This window comes from Erpetoichthys calabaricus, chromosome 8, assembly GCF_900747795.2.
Source record: "Erpetoichthys calabaricus chromosome 8, fErpCal1.3, whole genome shotgun sequence".
In the NCBI taxonomy this organism is placed as follows: domain Eukaryota; kingdom Metazoa; phylum Chordata; class Cladistia; order Polypteriformes; family Polypteridae; genus Erpetoichthys; species Erpetoichthys calabaricus.
The window spans coordinates 83,400,837-83,416,335 of NC_041401.2; the positions used below are offsets into that span (position 1 = coordinate 83,400,837).

The window sequence follows — 15,499 nt, forward strand, 5'->3', positions numbered from 1 at the left end:
AAGAAGTTCCCTGTTAGTGTAGTGCAATGGTTTCCAATCCCAGTCCTAGGGAACACCTCTTGCTGAAGGTTTCTGTTCCAACCAGTTTTACATAAGTCAGTTTACCTCTAGTCTTTTATACTCTCTCTTATTCTGTATTTAGAAAAGATTTAAATAAATAAAAAATTTAGAGAAAGAAACAGACAGAAAGACAGACAGAAAGAAAGATACTTTATTAATACCAAAGGAAATTTCAGGCTTGCAGCAGCAGAGAAAAAAAGGCACAAAATACATATAAAAATAATTATAGTAATCTTAAGTATACTAAAATGGTACAATTGTTCACATAACAAGAATTACCTATATATAAGTTAAAGTGTAGGTATATCTACTAAGTGTAAAGTGACTAGAATTGCACATATCAATTAAAATTTCAAAGTACAGGATGTGAATCATTGATGTGGGGCATCTGTTGGCAAAGAAAGATTCAGAGATTTTGACTTTGCCGACGATGCTATGATCTTTGCGGAGTCAATGGGGGCTCTGATCCGGGCTCTCAAAAAACTGAGCTAGGAGTTTGAGTGTCTGGGTTTGCGAGTGTCCTGGATAAAAACCAAGATCCAGGCCTTTAATGACCTCTTGGGCACAGCCATCAGCAGTACAGTAATCCCTCCTCCGTCGCAGGGGTTGCGTTCCAGAGCCACCCGCGAAATAAGAAAATCTGCGAAGTAGAAACCATATGTTTATATGGTTATTTTTATATTGTCATGCTTGGGTCACAGATTTGCGCAGAAACACAGGAGGTTGTAGAGAGACAGGAACGTTATTCAAACACTGCAAACAAACATTTGTCTCTTTTTCAAAAGTTTAAACTGTGCTCCATGACAAGACAGAGATGACAGTTCCGTCTCACAATTAAAAATGCAAACATATCTTCCACTTCAAAGGAGTGTGCGTCAGGAGCAGAGCATGTCAGAGAGATAGAGAAAAGCAAACAAATCAATAGGGCTGTTTGGCTTTTAAGTATGCGAAGCACCGCAGCACAAAGCTGTTGAAGGCGGCAGCTCACACCCCCTCCGTCAGGAGCAGAGAAAGAGAAAGAGAGAGAGAGAGAGAGAGAGAGAGATAGAGAGAGACAGAGAAAAACAAACAACTGAAAATCAATACGTGCCCTTCGTGCTTTTAAGTATGTGAAGCACCGTGCAGCATGTCGCTTCACGAAGCAGCTGCACAGAAGGTAGCAACATGAAGATAATCTTTCAGCATTTTTAGACGAGCGTCCGTATTGTCTAGGTGTGCGAACAGCCCCCCTGCTCAATCCCCCTACGTCAGGATCAGAGAAAGTCAGCGCAAGAGAGAGAGAGAGAGAAAAGTAAGTTGGGTAGCTTCTCAGCCATCTGCCAATAGCGTCCCTTGTATGAAATCAACTGGGCAAACCAACTGAGGAAGCATGTACAAGAAATTAAAAGACCCATTGTCCGCAGAAATCTGCGGACCAGCAAAAAATCTGCAATATATATTTAAATATGCTTACATATAAAATCCGCGATAGAGTGAAGCCGCGAAAGGCAAAGCGCGATACAGTGAGGGATTACTGTATGTCTGTCTTCGGAGAGAGTGTCAAACCTCAAGGTTTACTTATCTCGGCAGTGACATTCATGTCTCTGGTGACTCTTCCTATGAAGTCAGTAGACGGATTGGGAGAGCATGGGGGGGGGGGGGGTCATGAGGTCACTGGAAAGGGGTGTGTGGCGCTCCCGATATCTATGCAAAAGGACCAAGGTCCAAGTCTTTAGAGTCCTGGTGCTTCATGTCTTGCTATATGGTTGTGAGGCATGGACACAATCCAGTGACCTGAGACGAAGACTGGGCTCCTTTGTTACTGTGTCTCTCCGGAAAATCTTTGGGTACCGCTGGTTTGACTTTGTGTCGAATGAGTGTTTGCTCATGGAGTCCCGAATGAGGCACATTACCTGCATTGAGAGGGAGTGTCAGTTATGGCACTACGTCCATATGGTGCGATTCCTGGAGGGTGATCCAGCTTGCAAGGCCCTCATTGTTGAGGACACAAGTGGCTGGACCAGGCCATGGGGACGCCCACTTAACATCTGGCTGCAGCAGATAGAGGGTCATTTCCAGAGGGTGGGACTGGACTACGAGTTTGCCTGGAGGGATGCCAACCAGGATCCCGAGCTGTTTCATTGTGTGGTGGGTGCAGCAACACGCTGCACCAATGCATGCTCTCTAACCTGATGCCAGTCATTTTCAAAGTATATTGCACATTGCATCATTGTCTGTTAAAGATATCTACTAGACCAGTTTACTGTACAACAATACCACCTTGGCCAAAGAGCAACTCACAAAGAGTAACCGAGGACTGAGGATAAAAACAACCTTGCACAGTGCTCCTTGGAGCAATGCAGTTGTCTCAGTCTGTTGCTGAAGTTGCTTCTCTGTTTAGCTAAAACATCATACAGGGAGTGGAAGACATTGTCCAGGATAGTAAGCAGCTTCCTGTATAACCTCTGTTCTACCACTTCTTCTGCCAAAACTGAACAAGACATTTTAATCAGTTTATTTATTCTGTTGGCATTACCCTCACTAATGCCATTTCCTCAATACACTACCGCATAGAAAATTCACTGGCCGCTACAGACTCGTAGTGTTTTAGAAAAAATGTATGAGTGGCCTGCATACACCAAACATCCTCAGCCACCACAGGAAATAAAAACAACTCTGGGCCTTTTGTATACAAACTCAGTACTAGTACTCCACTCAAACCTGTCATTTGGAGGTACCCCAAAATAAAATTATTTCTGTCACAGTTTTAAGTTCTTGACTCTCTTTTGCCACTTTCCTATTAATTAACCTTTTTCTGTGGAATATGCTCCCTTAATTTTATTCTAATAATGACAAACAACAATGACCAGAGTATATAATTCAATATATGGTAACACACTACCTAGCTTTACAGATGTTTTGCAACAATCACCAAACCACAAATTACCTCAAAGGTTACTTGTTAATAAAAATGCATTTAAAGATCATTTAAAAGTAAGAGTACAGTAGGCAAATTTGGCCATAGAAGGTAGTATCAGCCTCAGCTGCAAGTTTCTGGTTAGAATATATTTAAACTTGTGATACAATTTCCCTGTTCCTCATGGTTAGGCATCCATATTACTAAACGAGAATGGTAAACCGGATATGGACAGAATGGTAAACCGGATATGGACGCAGGGACCTGCCCGTGGATGCAGGAGACATAGTGCGCAGGCGCCACACAAATAGAGCAAAACAGGAGAGACTACGAACCGTCTGACATGCCACAAGCAGGATAAAGCGAGGTCAGAAATAAAAGACAGAGTAGGAAACAAAGTAAAACGTCATAAAGAGGTTAAAGAACGGGGCCAAACACATGGAGAGCAGGTTACAGATGATGAAAACTGGAATGCAACAGCTTCAAAAAAACCTAGGCACGAAACACGTGCACAGCGAGGGACAGAATATAAAGGCGGAAACAACAGTTAAACGTCCACACCACACAGCGGAGGCAGACCCGGAAGGTGCAGGCGCCTACATCGCGCGTCGGAAGGCGCGGGAAAGTATGAAAGGCAAAGGCGCCTACACAGCATGGTGAAACCCGACATAATACGGAAGGCGCAGGCGTTGCCGCCATATTGTGAGTGGCACTAATGCGTAGTGAGGGCTAATGCGTAGTGAGGGCGCAGGCGTCACCGCCATATTGTGCGTGGCACTACTGCTGAGTAAAATTAGGAATAATGTGCTGCTTGGTGTGCCACACAAACCCCCCCACAGACTACGGAGTCCATGGAGACTACGAACGACATAACCACACAAACAACAGGAGTCAGCGCCCAACCCCAGTGTAAAACGGGACAGAATACGGAGTCGAGAAAGGTTCACAAATCAAACCCGACATAATACGCCACCCCAGAGTAAAATGGGTCAGACTACGGAGTCCACAAAGGGTCACAAATCAATTGGAGTATGGAAAGCGCCAGACAGTACACAAACACACTACACATGCATGATCCACGCACCTCTAAATAACCCGCAAGCAAAAACACGATATAGTACAGAAACCCCATAAATACGGACTCCACAACATATTTGAATCACATTACAGTGATACAATCACACAAACAACAGGAGTCAGCGCCCCACCCCAGAGTAGAACGGGACAGAATACAGAGTCGAGAAAGGTTCACAAATCAAACCCGACATTATACGCCACCCCAAAGTAAAACGGGACAGACTACGGAGTCCAGAAAGGGTCACAAATCAATTGGAGTACGGAAAGCGCCAGACCGTACGCAAACACACTACACATGCATGATCCACGCGCCTCTAATAACCCGCAAGCAAAAACACGATATACTACAGAAACCCCACAAATACGGACTCCACAACATATTTGAATCACATTAAAGTGATACAATATTAACAGTGCAACCACACAAGACACAGGCACAACACCTGATGGGTAATAAGAATAAACGAATACTCCGTATTAAAGATTCGTCATCCTCACACGTGAAGACTATACAGCATAACTTAATCATCACATTACAGTCATACATTTATAACAATTCAACCACAGAAAACACTACGTATTAACAGTAAGTGCAATCCATTATCCATATTACTAACGCTAAACAAGGAAAAACTAATGGAGTTGCGCTCACGCCTCCAAAACAATTAACCAGATACCACTGTTAACGCGACGGGCTATATTATGTCCAAAGAATATTGATGTTGATCACATAAATAACCAAGTCATTGCATTACTTCCTGGAGAAAGCCGCCTCTTTCTAAGTACTGACAAAATTGATTCTGAAGACGACATTGAACATCTTAATTTCCCTTTACAATATCTGAACACTATTAACCCAGCCGGATTGCCACAACACAATCTTAACCTTAAAATCGGAACAATTATCATGCTGTTAAGAAACCTTAATACTAAACGGGGTTTATGCAACGGTACACGTTTAGTCATCAACACCATCACAAACAATGTTATTGAAGCAAAAATACTTACAGGATCACATACTGACAATACTGTTTTAATTCCTAGAATTGACCTTACAAGTTCTGCCCTTGAATTGCCATTTACACTTGGGCGACGCCAATTTCCCAGTAAACCTGCATTTGCCATGACAAATCAACAAATCCCAAACACAGACCATGGACAAAGTTGGCATATACCTCTCTGAGCGCGTATTTGGACATGGGCAACTTTATGTAGCCTTCTCATGAGTTCGGCGTTCATCTGACATTGAACTTAAAGTTATAAATACTCCAATACCAAGGAAAAATCATTCAAGGACAACAAACCATCTTTACTACAAATATTGTATATAAAGAGATATTCCAATTAATCTTTGTGATTTACCATACAATGCGTTCTTTACTTCCTATCCACCGTCTGAAACTGCAGAGGCAAAACAGGCACGGGTTCAAACCGAACGAGCTCAACTGACGGATATACACCTACAACGCGCGTCTCAAACCGCAGAAGCAGGGCAAGCACGAGTTCAAAACAACGCAAGCTCCTACAACGCGCGTCTGAAACTACGGCTGACCAGCGGGCACGGGTTCAAAACGCCGGGGGTAGGCGAGCGAAGCGAGCAGGGGGCGGAGCCCCCTTGTTTTCTATATTACATAAACCTAAAAGGATGAGTCTTTGTTCACTTTGAAATATCTACACAAATTTTATTTATTGTTTTTGACATCAAAGCACTGTATTTTTGCTCTTCAGGTTATGCTAGATCACTTATATATTAAAATGCAGGATATTTCTGATGAGAAAATGTGAATGTCTGGGTGCTTATTCTGTCTGCCCACATTTCTTTAATGATGTATTTGCCTCTTTTAGACAGAAGTGATTTGATTCATAGTGGACAGACTAAAAGGCTGACCAATGATCCTAATATAAAAAGTAAATACCAATACAATGTATGTCAGAAAATCAAAGTAATAAGCAAAAAAATCTCAATATACAGAGTTCTATTGCAATTTGGTTAATTTACAGGTTAAACCCACTTTATGATCATCACAGTTATTCAGCACATGTCCATGTCCAAAATTTTGCTTTCTTATTTAAAGTCTACAATATCATCTACCAGAGTACTGTGTTATTTACATATAATCCATAATTGCTATGATATTGACATTGTTTAAATAATTTATTAAAATATTTAAATTTCCTTAAGATAAAGTTCAAGTATACACTTAAAAAGTGTTATGCAGTTTTTTTAAAAACATTTTCATATGAAAATTTTAGTAAGAGTTTGTAAACTGACAAGATTGTTCATTTAAAACATGACATTTCTCCAGATTTCCTGACACTTGAAAAATAATCTCCTTTTTACTGCTTGATGCTTACTTTAGACCACAGAAAAAAAATCAAAAAAATCACTTCAAATACTGTCACTTATAAAATGAAGGTCCACAAGGAATTAAATAACCCCCATGCTCAGGTCAGCACTACTTTCCATTTTATAAAACTACTCAGTTCTCAATTGTTCCCAAGAGTGTTACTTGGCATTTCTGTTTTACTCTTAGGTAATTTCCCAAGTGGATACTCTTTGTTCAGATGTTAAGGGTGGTGGGGGTGTGCACATGTATGTCTGCATGACCAAAGTGGATAAAGCAACCAGTTTAAATGCACTGTGTATTTGATAATAAAGCTTGTTTTCTACAAATAAACTTGAATCACCACCAGAACAGATTGAAATGATGTCAAAATACCCAGTATAGCAAACACCTGAGGATGTAAACATTGCAGAAGTTAACATATGATAAATATTTCATAAATGTGCTAGAAACAAAAATTTAAATCTGGCAAGTTATTTTTGCACTTTAAGAATCATAAAGCTGAGAAAAATAGAGCCAACTGTAAAGAGATCATGAACTACTGTTAGATTTTAATAATTATTTTGTAAACTGAAATTGCTTTAGCTATACAGGACTGTAGTGAGACATAGCAAATCAAGTGGAAAACAGACAGAAGTTTAGGTCAGGTCCTAAAAGCTCTGTAGCTAGCAATGTTACAGGACCATTTATAGGGGATAATACAATTGTATTGGCATGTTTTGCTTAGAGGAACACCTATCATTTTTATTTTATATACTTCTATAGTCACATACTGCCTGTGTATAAACTTACACAAACATATACAAACTATATATAATAACACACTATATGTATTTATTGTATACTCATCAATTCACTCTAGTGTGCAGATGCATACACTTTTATACAATTAGGTCCATAAATATTTGGACAAAGACAACTTTTTTCTAATTTTGGTTCTGTACATTACCACAATGAATTTTAAATGAAACAACTCAGATGCAGTTGAAGTGCAGACTTTCAGCTTTAATTCAGTGGGGTGAACAAAACGATTGCATAAAAAATGTGAGGCAACTAAAGTATTTTTTTAACACAATCCCTTCATTTCAGGGGCTCAAAAGTAATTGGACAAATTAAATAACTGGAAAGAAAATGTTCATTTCTAATACTTGGTTGAAACCCCTTTGCTGGCAAGGACAGCCTGAAGTCTTGAACTCATGGACATCACCAGATGCTGGGTTTCCTCCTTTTTAATGCTCTGGCAGTCCTTTACTGCAGCGGCTTTCAGTTGCTGTTTGTTTGTGGGCCTTTCTGTTCGAAGTTTAGTCTTCAACAAGTGAAATACATGCTCAGTTGGGTTAAGATCAGGTGACTGACTTGGCCATTCAAGAATTCTCCACTTCTTTGCTTTAATAAACCTCTGGGTTGCTTTGGCTGTCTGTTTTGGGTCATTGTTCATCAGTATCATGAAACGCCACCCAATCAATTTGACTGCATTTAGCTGGATTTCAGCAGACAGTATGTCTCTGAACACCTTAGAATTCATTCGGCTGCTTCTGTCCTGTGTCACATCATCAATAAACACTAGTGTCCCAGTGCCACTGGCAGCCATGCACGCCCAAGCCATCACACTGCCTCCACCGTGTTTTACAGATGATGTGGTATGCTTTGGATAATGAGCTGTTCCACGCCTTCTCCATACTTTTTTCTTGCCATCATTCTGGTAGAGGTTGATCTTGGTTTCATCTGTCCAAAGAATGTTTTTCCAGAACTGTGCCTGGCTTCTTTAGATGTTCTTTAGCAAAGTCCAATCTAGCCTTTCTATTTTTGAGGCTTATGAGTGGCTTGCACCTTGCAGTGCACCCTCTGTATTTACTTTCATGCAGTCTTCTCTTTATGGTAGACTTGGATATCAATATGCCTAACCCCTGGAGAGTGTTGTTCACTTGGTTGGCTGTTGTAAAGGGGTTTCTCTTCACCATGGAAATGATTCTGCGATCATCCACCATTGTTGTCTTCCGTGGACGTCCAGGTCTTTTTGCATTGCTGAGTTCACCAGTGCTTGCTTGCTTTCTCAGGATGTACCAAACTGTAGATTTTGCCACTCATAATATTGTAGCAATTTCTCGGATGGGTTTTTTCTGTTTTCGCAGCTTAAGGATGGCTTCTTTCACCTGCATGGAGAGCTCCTTTGACCGCATGTTGTCTGTTCACAGCAAAATCTTCCACATGCAAGCAACACACCTCAAATCAACTCCAGGCCTTTTATCTGCTTAATTGATAATGACATAACAACGGACTTGCCCACACCTGTTCATGAAATAGCCTTTGAGTTGATTGTCCAATTACTTTTGAGCCCCTGAAATGAAGGGATTGTGTTAAAAAAATGCTTTAGTTGCCTCACATTTTTATGCAATCATTTTGTTCACCCCACTGAATTAAAGCTGAAAGTCTGCACTTCAACTGCATCTGAGTTGTTTCATTTAAAATTCATTGTGGTAATGTACAGAACCAAAATTAGAAAAAAAGTTGTCTCTGTCCAAATATTTATAGACCTAACTGTAAACTAGTATGTATAGTAGTACTAGTAGTATGCATGTACAGTATATACTGTCTTATCATCTAGTATGATAATACAATAGCAACATTTCCAAGGTTAAAACCTATATTTCAAAGAGGCAGTACATCCATCTCAGATTACACACAAACAAAACCAATCCATCACACAGAACACTTACAGACCATCACACATTCATAATCATGCAATTCAGATATCTAATTAACCCAGCATGCACTTTCAAAAAAGGAGAAAAGAGAATCAGATTGCTATATAGGTTCATCACTTCCAGCTAACACAACCAATCATATTAGAAGTTACATACTAATATTTCCTTAGTTTTTATATTTCAAAATATATAGAAAAAAACATGAGGAAAATTGTACAGATCATCCAATTTTTAAAGAATGATTAATCCATCAGAAGGGTTGTAAGGTATGAAATATGTCTTTTGGTATTAAATGGGTGTTGGTAATAGGAAAAAGGGTAAACAATACTTGATAAAGTATTTCAATCTGTATAAATAATTAACATAAAAGAGATCTGTGGTAGTAAACAGACTGCAAGTTGATCTTCGCCTTAGAAAAGGTTAAGGATGAAAAGGTGGAGATCACATCCAAAACATATCCAAATTTTTAAAATATGTTTGATACAGGCTGCAAGAGGAGTAATATTGTTAGATTACTAAATATCCTTTTTTTTTTGTAGGTTTGGTGTACTATTGATCTAATTCTAAAACAAGTCACAATACTGAAAATCACTACAGCCTTAAAGATTAACAAAGATGGACAGAAAATTACTTCCAAATTGTTTAGTAAAGGCATCCACCTTGCCACTATAAAATATTAGACAATGTCATAATCACTTACCAGCCAGTCCATGTCAGAAAGGACACATTTGGCCTGGAATGGTGCCTTTAAAGTCACTGCCTCCAATACTGAATTCTGTGAGGTACCTTCCCAGGTCACTGATGCAGACTCCTCAAGACATTCCACTGAAGTTGCATTGTAGGTCTTTGGGGAGGAACTTTTAAAGAAATATTCACTTGGAAAAGAGCGATGAGACACAATGCCTTCATCCAAACCGTCTTTAACAGCTGTGGTATCGAATGAAACAGTTCTTTTTACCAGTATTTCAGGTGTTCCTGTCACTTGACACTTTAAAAAAGGTGTAATGGGGGATAGAGCCCCCACAGTCGGTGATTTAAAGCATTGTGGTTGTCCTTCCACTGGAACCAAATTGTGAGCTTCAAGCAGGTGCCTTAAAAACAGATTTTTCTCAAAGTTTAACTCAGTCCTCAAGTGTCGTAGTGAGGATGCTTGTTCCCCATTTGTGTCCAAATTCAGTTTCTGGAGTAACTTGTCCAATTTATAATAAGCATTTTTATTGCTCAGGCAGCCTAATTTAGTGTTTAGTCTCTTCCCTGACACATTAGGAGAAGAGCTCTCAACAGTTAATTCCTTGGCCAGGGGACTCTGCAAATCTTGGACAGAGTGAATGACTTCATGCTGGTTCTTTTCTGGACAGACACTTATCTGGTCTAGTTGACAGATATCATATGTTTGTTCCCTGGTAAATATTTCTCTCAGCCTCTGCACCTCTTTAGTTTTTTCCTCCTTAGTCAAGTTCTGAACTTTTTTCACCCTCTGTTGCTTATTGGAGTCTTGGAGACACAGCAAATCACTGGAAAATTCCTGTCTAGCTTTTCGAGGTTTGCGTTTTTCCGAAATTGAGTAATCCTCAGTTTTTCACCATCCTTTTCACATTTGCGAAGGTTCTTTAAGTTGTGACTCTTTGAAAAAAGATTATAAGTGTTAATGCTTTCCTTTCCCATTGCCAGTAATTTAGTTTGTACAGTCCAAGAAGTTGACAACTGAATTTGGAGACCAGAACCATGCAATTGACAGCTGAGAAAGGTTCATGCAAGAATCAGGTGGTGTTAAATAGCAGCAAGCATGCATTAATCTGGGAAATGGAAAAGCAAGTATCATAGTTAGTTTATGAACTCAAAGCATCATGTGCTGCTACAAATAAGACACGAAACCTCCATGCATGTGTGATTGGCACTAAGCACTGGCAAAAGAAACCATAAAAATATGAGTGCTAGTAGCAAAAACTGTGTGTTAACTTAATCAGAAACTCTAACTTGGCCTGGAGTTGATGGGTGTGTATGTCGAAGCACTCTCTGAAATAATACTGGCCCCTCGACAGTTGGTATGTGTTCCCCATGAGATTGCACTGAATAAGTAAGTTAGAAACTGGAAAGACAATTTAGCATTTAGGCATATCAGAACATGATCAGAAAGAAGTATACAGTATATAGCTCTATTTTTTCCTTCTACATAGCAGATTTGAGTAACACATTATTTTGTGTTAAATGTAAATCAAGTTAAAATTTTCTAAGAAGTACTGAGGAAAATAATAATTGACACCTATTAACTACATAGGAGCGGCATTCAAGAAAGCTTGACAATGTTCATTGCGTCAAGTACAACCCTTAGTATATTTAACAATAATCCAATCTTGGTAAAAAGAAGAAAAAAGAAAATGAACTACCTGAATGTGTAGTATGTCAACCAAGAATAACTGCCCATTTATATATAGCATATGACCAACTAAGAAACCTTGCAAAACAGATTAAGGAGCAGGTTGTTGTTTCACACAAATAATCTATGTCAAATAAATTCCAAAAAGTGAATACTTTTATTATTAAATAAAGAATATTACAAAACATGGGTTTTACCTTAATCTGGTTTGAATGCATTATGTGCCAGGGATATCAACATATTAGATTTAAGCATCATTTCCAATTAACAAACAAGCAAATATTCGGGTTTCAAACTACAAAAGATTAGCCATAGCGGGTCCCATCTGCCTCTAATTGTAATAAGAGCGCAATATAAAAATATTTGAGAAATGCATATTTAATGTAACACTTCTAAAATGTAACTCATTATACTTATCTCTGATCATCTTGTTAAAAACTGGCACCCTAAACATACACCAAATTAACACATGTGCCAGGGCAAAAAAAAATCTCATGTGATGAGTCTGAAAGTCATTATCAACACAGACCTCTTCCTCAAAATATTTCAGTGCAACTCTCAATGCAGAGGATAACAACACTTTTAGTATTACATTTCTGTTTTAAACATGAGTTACTATGATATTTTTTGCTTGAATCATTAAAAACAAAAGAAGAGATTGTCTTACATTCTATATCACATGCCTTTTTCAGCATTAGTAATGTAATTTCTTGGACATGAAAAACAAGACCCTTATTACTAAGTTATTCTGAACAAAGTAAAACACAGACTGCAACCCTATACATAACCACACATTCTTATTTTAGCATACTATTAAATAGTTATTGTAAAGAATGTGGCAGTGGTGAGGTTAAGTTAAACAGTAATTTATAATTATCTTATTTCTATACTGTACTAGCCGTGTAAGCTAGTCCTGTAAAAAGCCCGGGGTTCTAGAAACTATTGAAATCGTCAGAAAACTAACTGAAATGTAGAGATGTCAGGTAATTGAAAGGAACTACTTTGGGCATGTCTCTCCTAGGAGGATTTGTTTTACCGACGTGCTTGCATCGCTTTTGCATTAGTGGCGGGAGGAAAAAGTAAAAGGGATACCATTTTGCCGATGTTAGCGGCTAAGCAACTTTGTCTTTCTTCTGAGGTTTCGTTTTGCTGATGTGCTGGCCTCGCTTGTGTATTAGCGGCTAAGTGAGTTTCTGTTTCCTCGGAGGTGGACCCCTTACCCCGACTCTTCTGCATCAAACAGACACACACTTCCATGCGTAGACGTTTACATATAAGATTGTCAACTCTCAAGGCACTGTCTTAATTGCTATACAGACTTACCAATACAATTAAAAGTCAAACAAAAACTTGAAACAAGACTTAAAAATATCAAAAGAACAATCATTACATTGTCATTTTTAAGGTCCAAAGTCTCAGTCATTACTATTCTGTCTAATTCCTGTACTGTTGCATTATTTTTTAAGCATTCTATTAGACTACCCAGAACGTTGATGCCTTATACCTATAACTAATAAATGGCAATGTGAAACAAAACGTGATGGTAAATAAGGAGTAACAATGTACTTGATGTTAGCCACTAAATGCCCAATCCAAAAAAAAAAAAAAGCTTTACTGACTTCTAAGTCTAAAGCATTATGCACAGAGAACACATTTAACAATACAGTTATACAGTAATAAACCTATCAGTTACATAAAAAAGAATATTTTTCATAAAATTACTGATACTATTTATTAGACATGCTCATTATAGTAGAATACGGATTGCACTGAAGCTAACATATAGGAATTGCATTTCATCTGTGGTAGTATATTAAGAAAAAAATGTTTTCAGAATTTTTTTTTCATTTTCTAGTTTTTCACAACATTAATAATTCTGAAGCATGTTTTCACAGTGTAGTGTACAGATGGGCAAAGTACTGGCCAAAACAACAAAAGTAAAGATATGGGAACCATCCTCTCTGAGGATTTAACAAGTGGCTTCCAACAGTGGGCACCGCTCAAGCAGTTGCTACAATAAATTTATGTAAATTACAGAAATAATGATTAGGCAGTTTGCTAATAAATCTAAATTAACGAAAAGCTCAGACACCCCTGAGGCAATTAAAACAGCACAAAAGATTTACATTTATACAGACATATGAAAGATACATTTCATTGTAAACAATTGTAAACATTCAAATGAAAGAATATTAGGCAAAATCAATGAACAATTGTTGTGTTTGCTTTTAATCATTAAAGAATTTATGACTAGATTACATGATACAATAAAAAAAATTTCAGTACTCCACAGTTAGATTTTAAAGAAAGAAATAACATTACAAGAATTAAATAGGAAAAAAAAATAAACTGCTATCAGGGTAAGAGGAAATTAATATTTGTTAAGAACCACAGTATTAATGTACTTAAAATCTAGCTGGCAATGGTTTCCACATTTGTTAGAAAAAAAACAAATCATAAAAAATAATCCACGAGTTTCATATTCTCGGCAGCTGTTCTTGTGTTTTAGGCATTTTGTGAACCAGTTTGGCAAAAATTAGCCAAAAGCCAAAACTAATGAAAAGCAACTTAAAGGAATTACCTGCCCAAAAATGATAATTTTGCTTCCCATCAATGCTCTTATATCAGTGATTTTGTTACTTTCATTCTCCATATTCACATGATATTAATTTTTTTAATCGGCCTTGACTACAAACAATACAGGTTAAATAAAATATACAAAATATCATTTTTGGATGCAGTATTCCTTTAAATGTTCTTTTTCAATGATTAATTATTATCTATTACTTTATTTTCATTAAATGATTTCTTATCCCTTGATATGGTGGGGTTAAGAACAATTACAGGCAACTGTTAAAATATCAGTTTAGTAAAATACATAAGGAGGGTTGAGGCCTGAACTAATAAAATCTCTAAATATATGTGTATGAAAGGAACACTGTTAATTAACATCAGGCTTCTGAAGTGGGGTACATATTTTCTCATATACTACCAGCTGGACTTGACAGAAGCACTATTTTCTTCTTACCTTATCAACCTAATTAAAAATTACTTCTGAAATACTTAGATACAGTGTATGCACATATATACTGTATTTGTACATGTAGTACAGATGGTACCATTTCAAGAATTAAAAATCTCTTGAATATTCACATTACAGTTCTTTGCCTTTCTTAACAAACTGAGAAGAGTTGTTATACTACGGTCTACATTGCAGTTTAAAATTAAAAAAAACCTCCACCACTCTGTGCAAGACAAGCTAGGGAAGGAAGTCTCTAACTTTTTCAGATAGTTCTCTGGGAGTACTTATGCCTTCCAACATTCCTATTTATCTATCTCAAACACTGATAATTTTATGATCCACTTGGTGTCTAATAAACTCTTCTGTCTCAATAAAGGTAGAGTAAATTTAATTGCATGTGAGCTGCAGGCAATGCAGTTACTCCACTACCAAGACAATATCAGTAACAATTCTTCAGGCAAAAGAAGCATTATTGTGATCTAGTATTTGTCTATTTATGCTGCAGAGGCATATTAAATCTCTTTAACACAGCCACTATTCAACTCTTCACACAAAACCTAAATTAAGATTCCAAACAGGTCATAATTTTTGGTATCAACAAATCCCACATATAATTGTTGTTGAAGGCCAAGTATTGGAGATTTCTTGTGTACAGTGGTGGAAGCAGGGAGAAATGGTAAGATTAGAAACAATCTAGACAAGAACAGACCATTCAGCCCAACAATGCTTGCCTGTCCTAGCCACTTAATTCTTCTAAAAAACATTAAGTCTAGTTTTGAAGTCCCTAAAGTGTTATGTTTACCACACTACGTGGTAGTTTATTCCAAGTGTCTATAGTTCTCTCTGTAAAGAAACATAGTTGACATAGGACACACATTCTACTAGATATAAATAGTGTATTTAAAACTGGAAGACTTCCTGTGACCCTAGACTAGAGATAGCAAGATCAAAAAATAGACAGAGTTACTTGTACTTATCTGTGGAGGGGAACTTAAATCTTTATGGAATGCTACAGAA

At 37.7% G+C, this 15,499-nt stretch overlaps 1 protein-coding gene across 2 annotated transcripts in view; it reads right to left on the reverse strand.

Annotated features, from left to right (window-relative positions):
• The window catches only part of LOC114655773 (peripheral-type benzodiazepine receptor-associated protein 1), a 380,104-nt gene that overhangs the window by 330,482 nt on the left and 34,123 nt on the right, over positions 1–15,499 (reverse strand). The window contains exon 3 of one of the 2 annotated variants that reach the window (XM_051930810.1): positions 9,784–10,706. In XM_051930810.1, the coding sequence (XP_051786770.1) occupies positions 9,784–9,795 (12 nt within the window). In that variant the 5' untranslated portion in view covers positions 9,796–10,706. Of the gene's footprint in view, positions 1–9,783; positions 10,707–15,499 lie in introns of those variants that run through there. The other variant, XM_051930809.1, reaches the window with a different exon arrangement.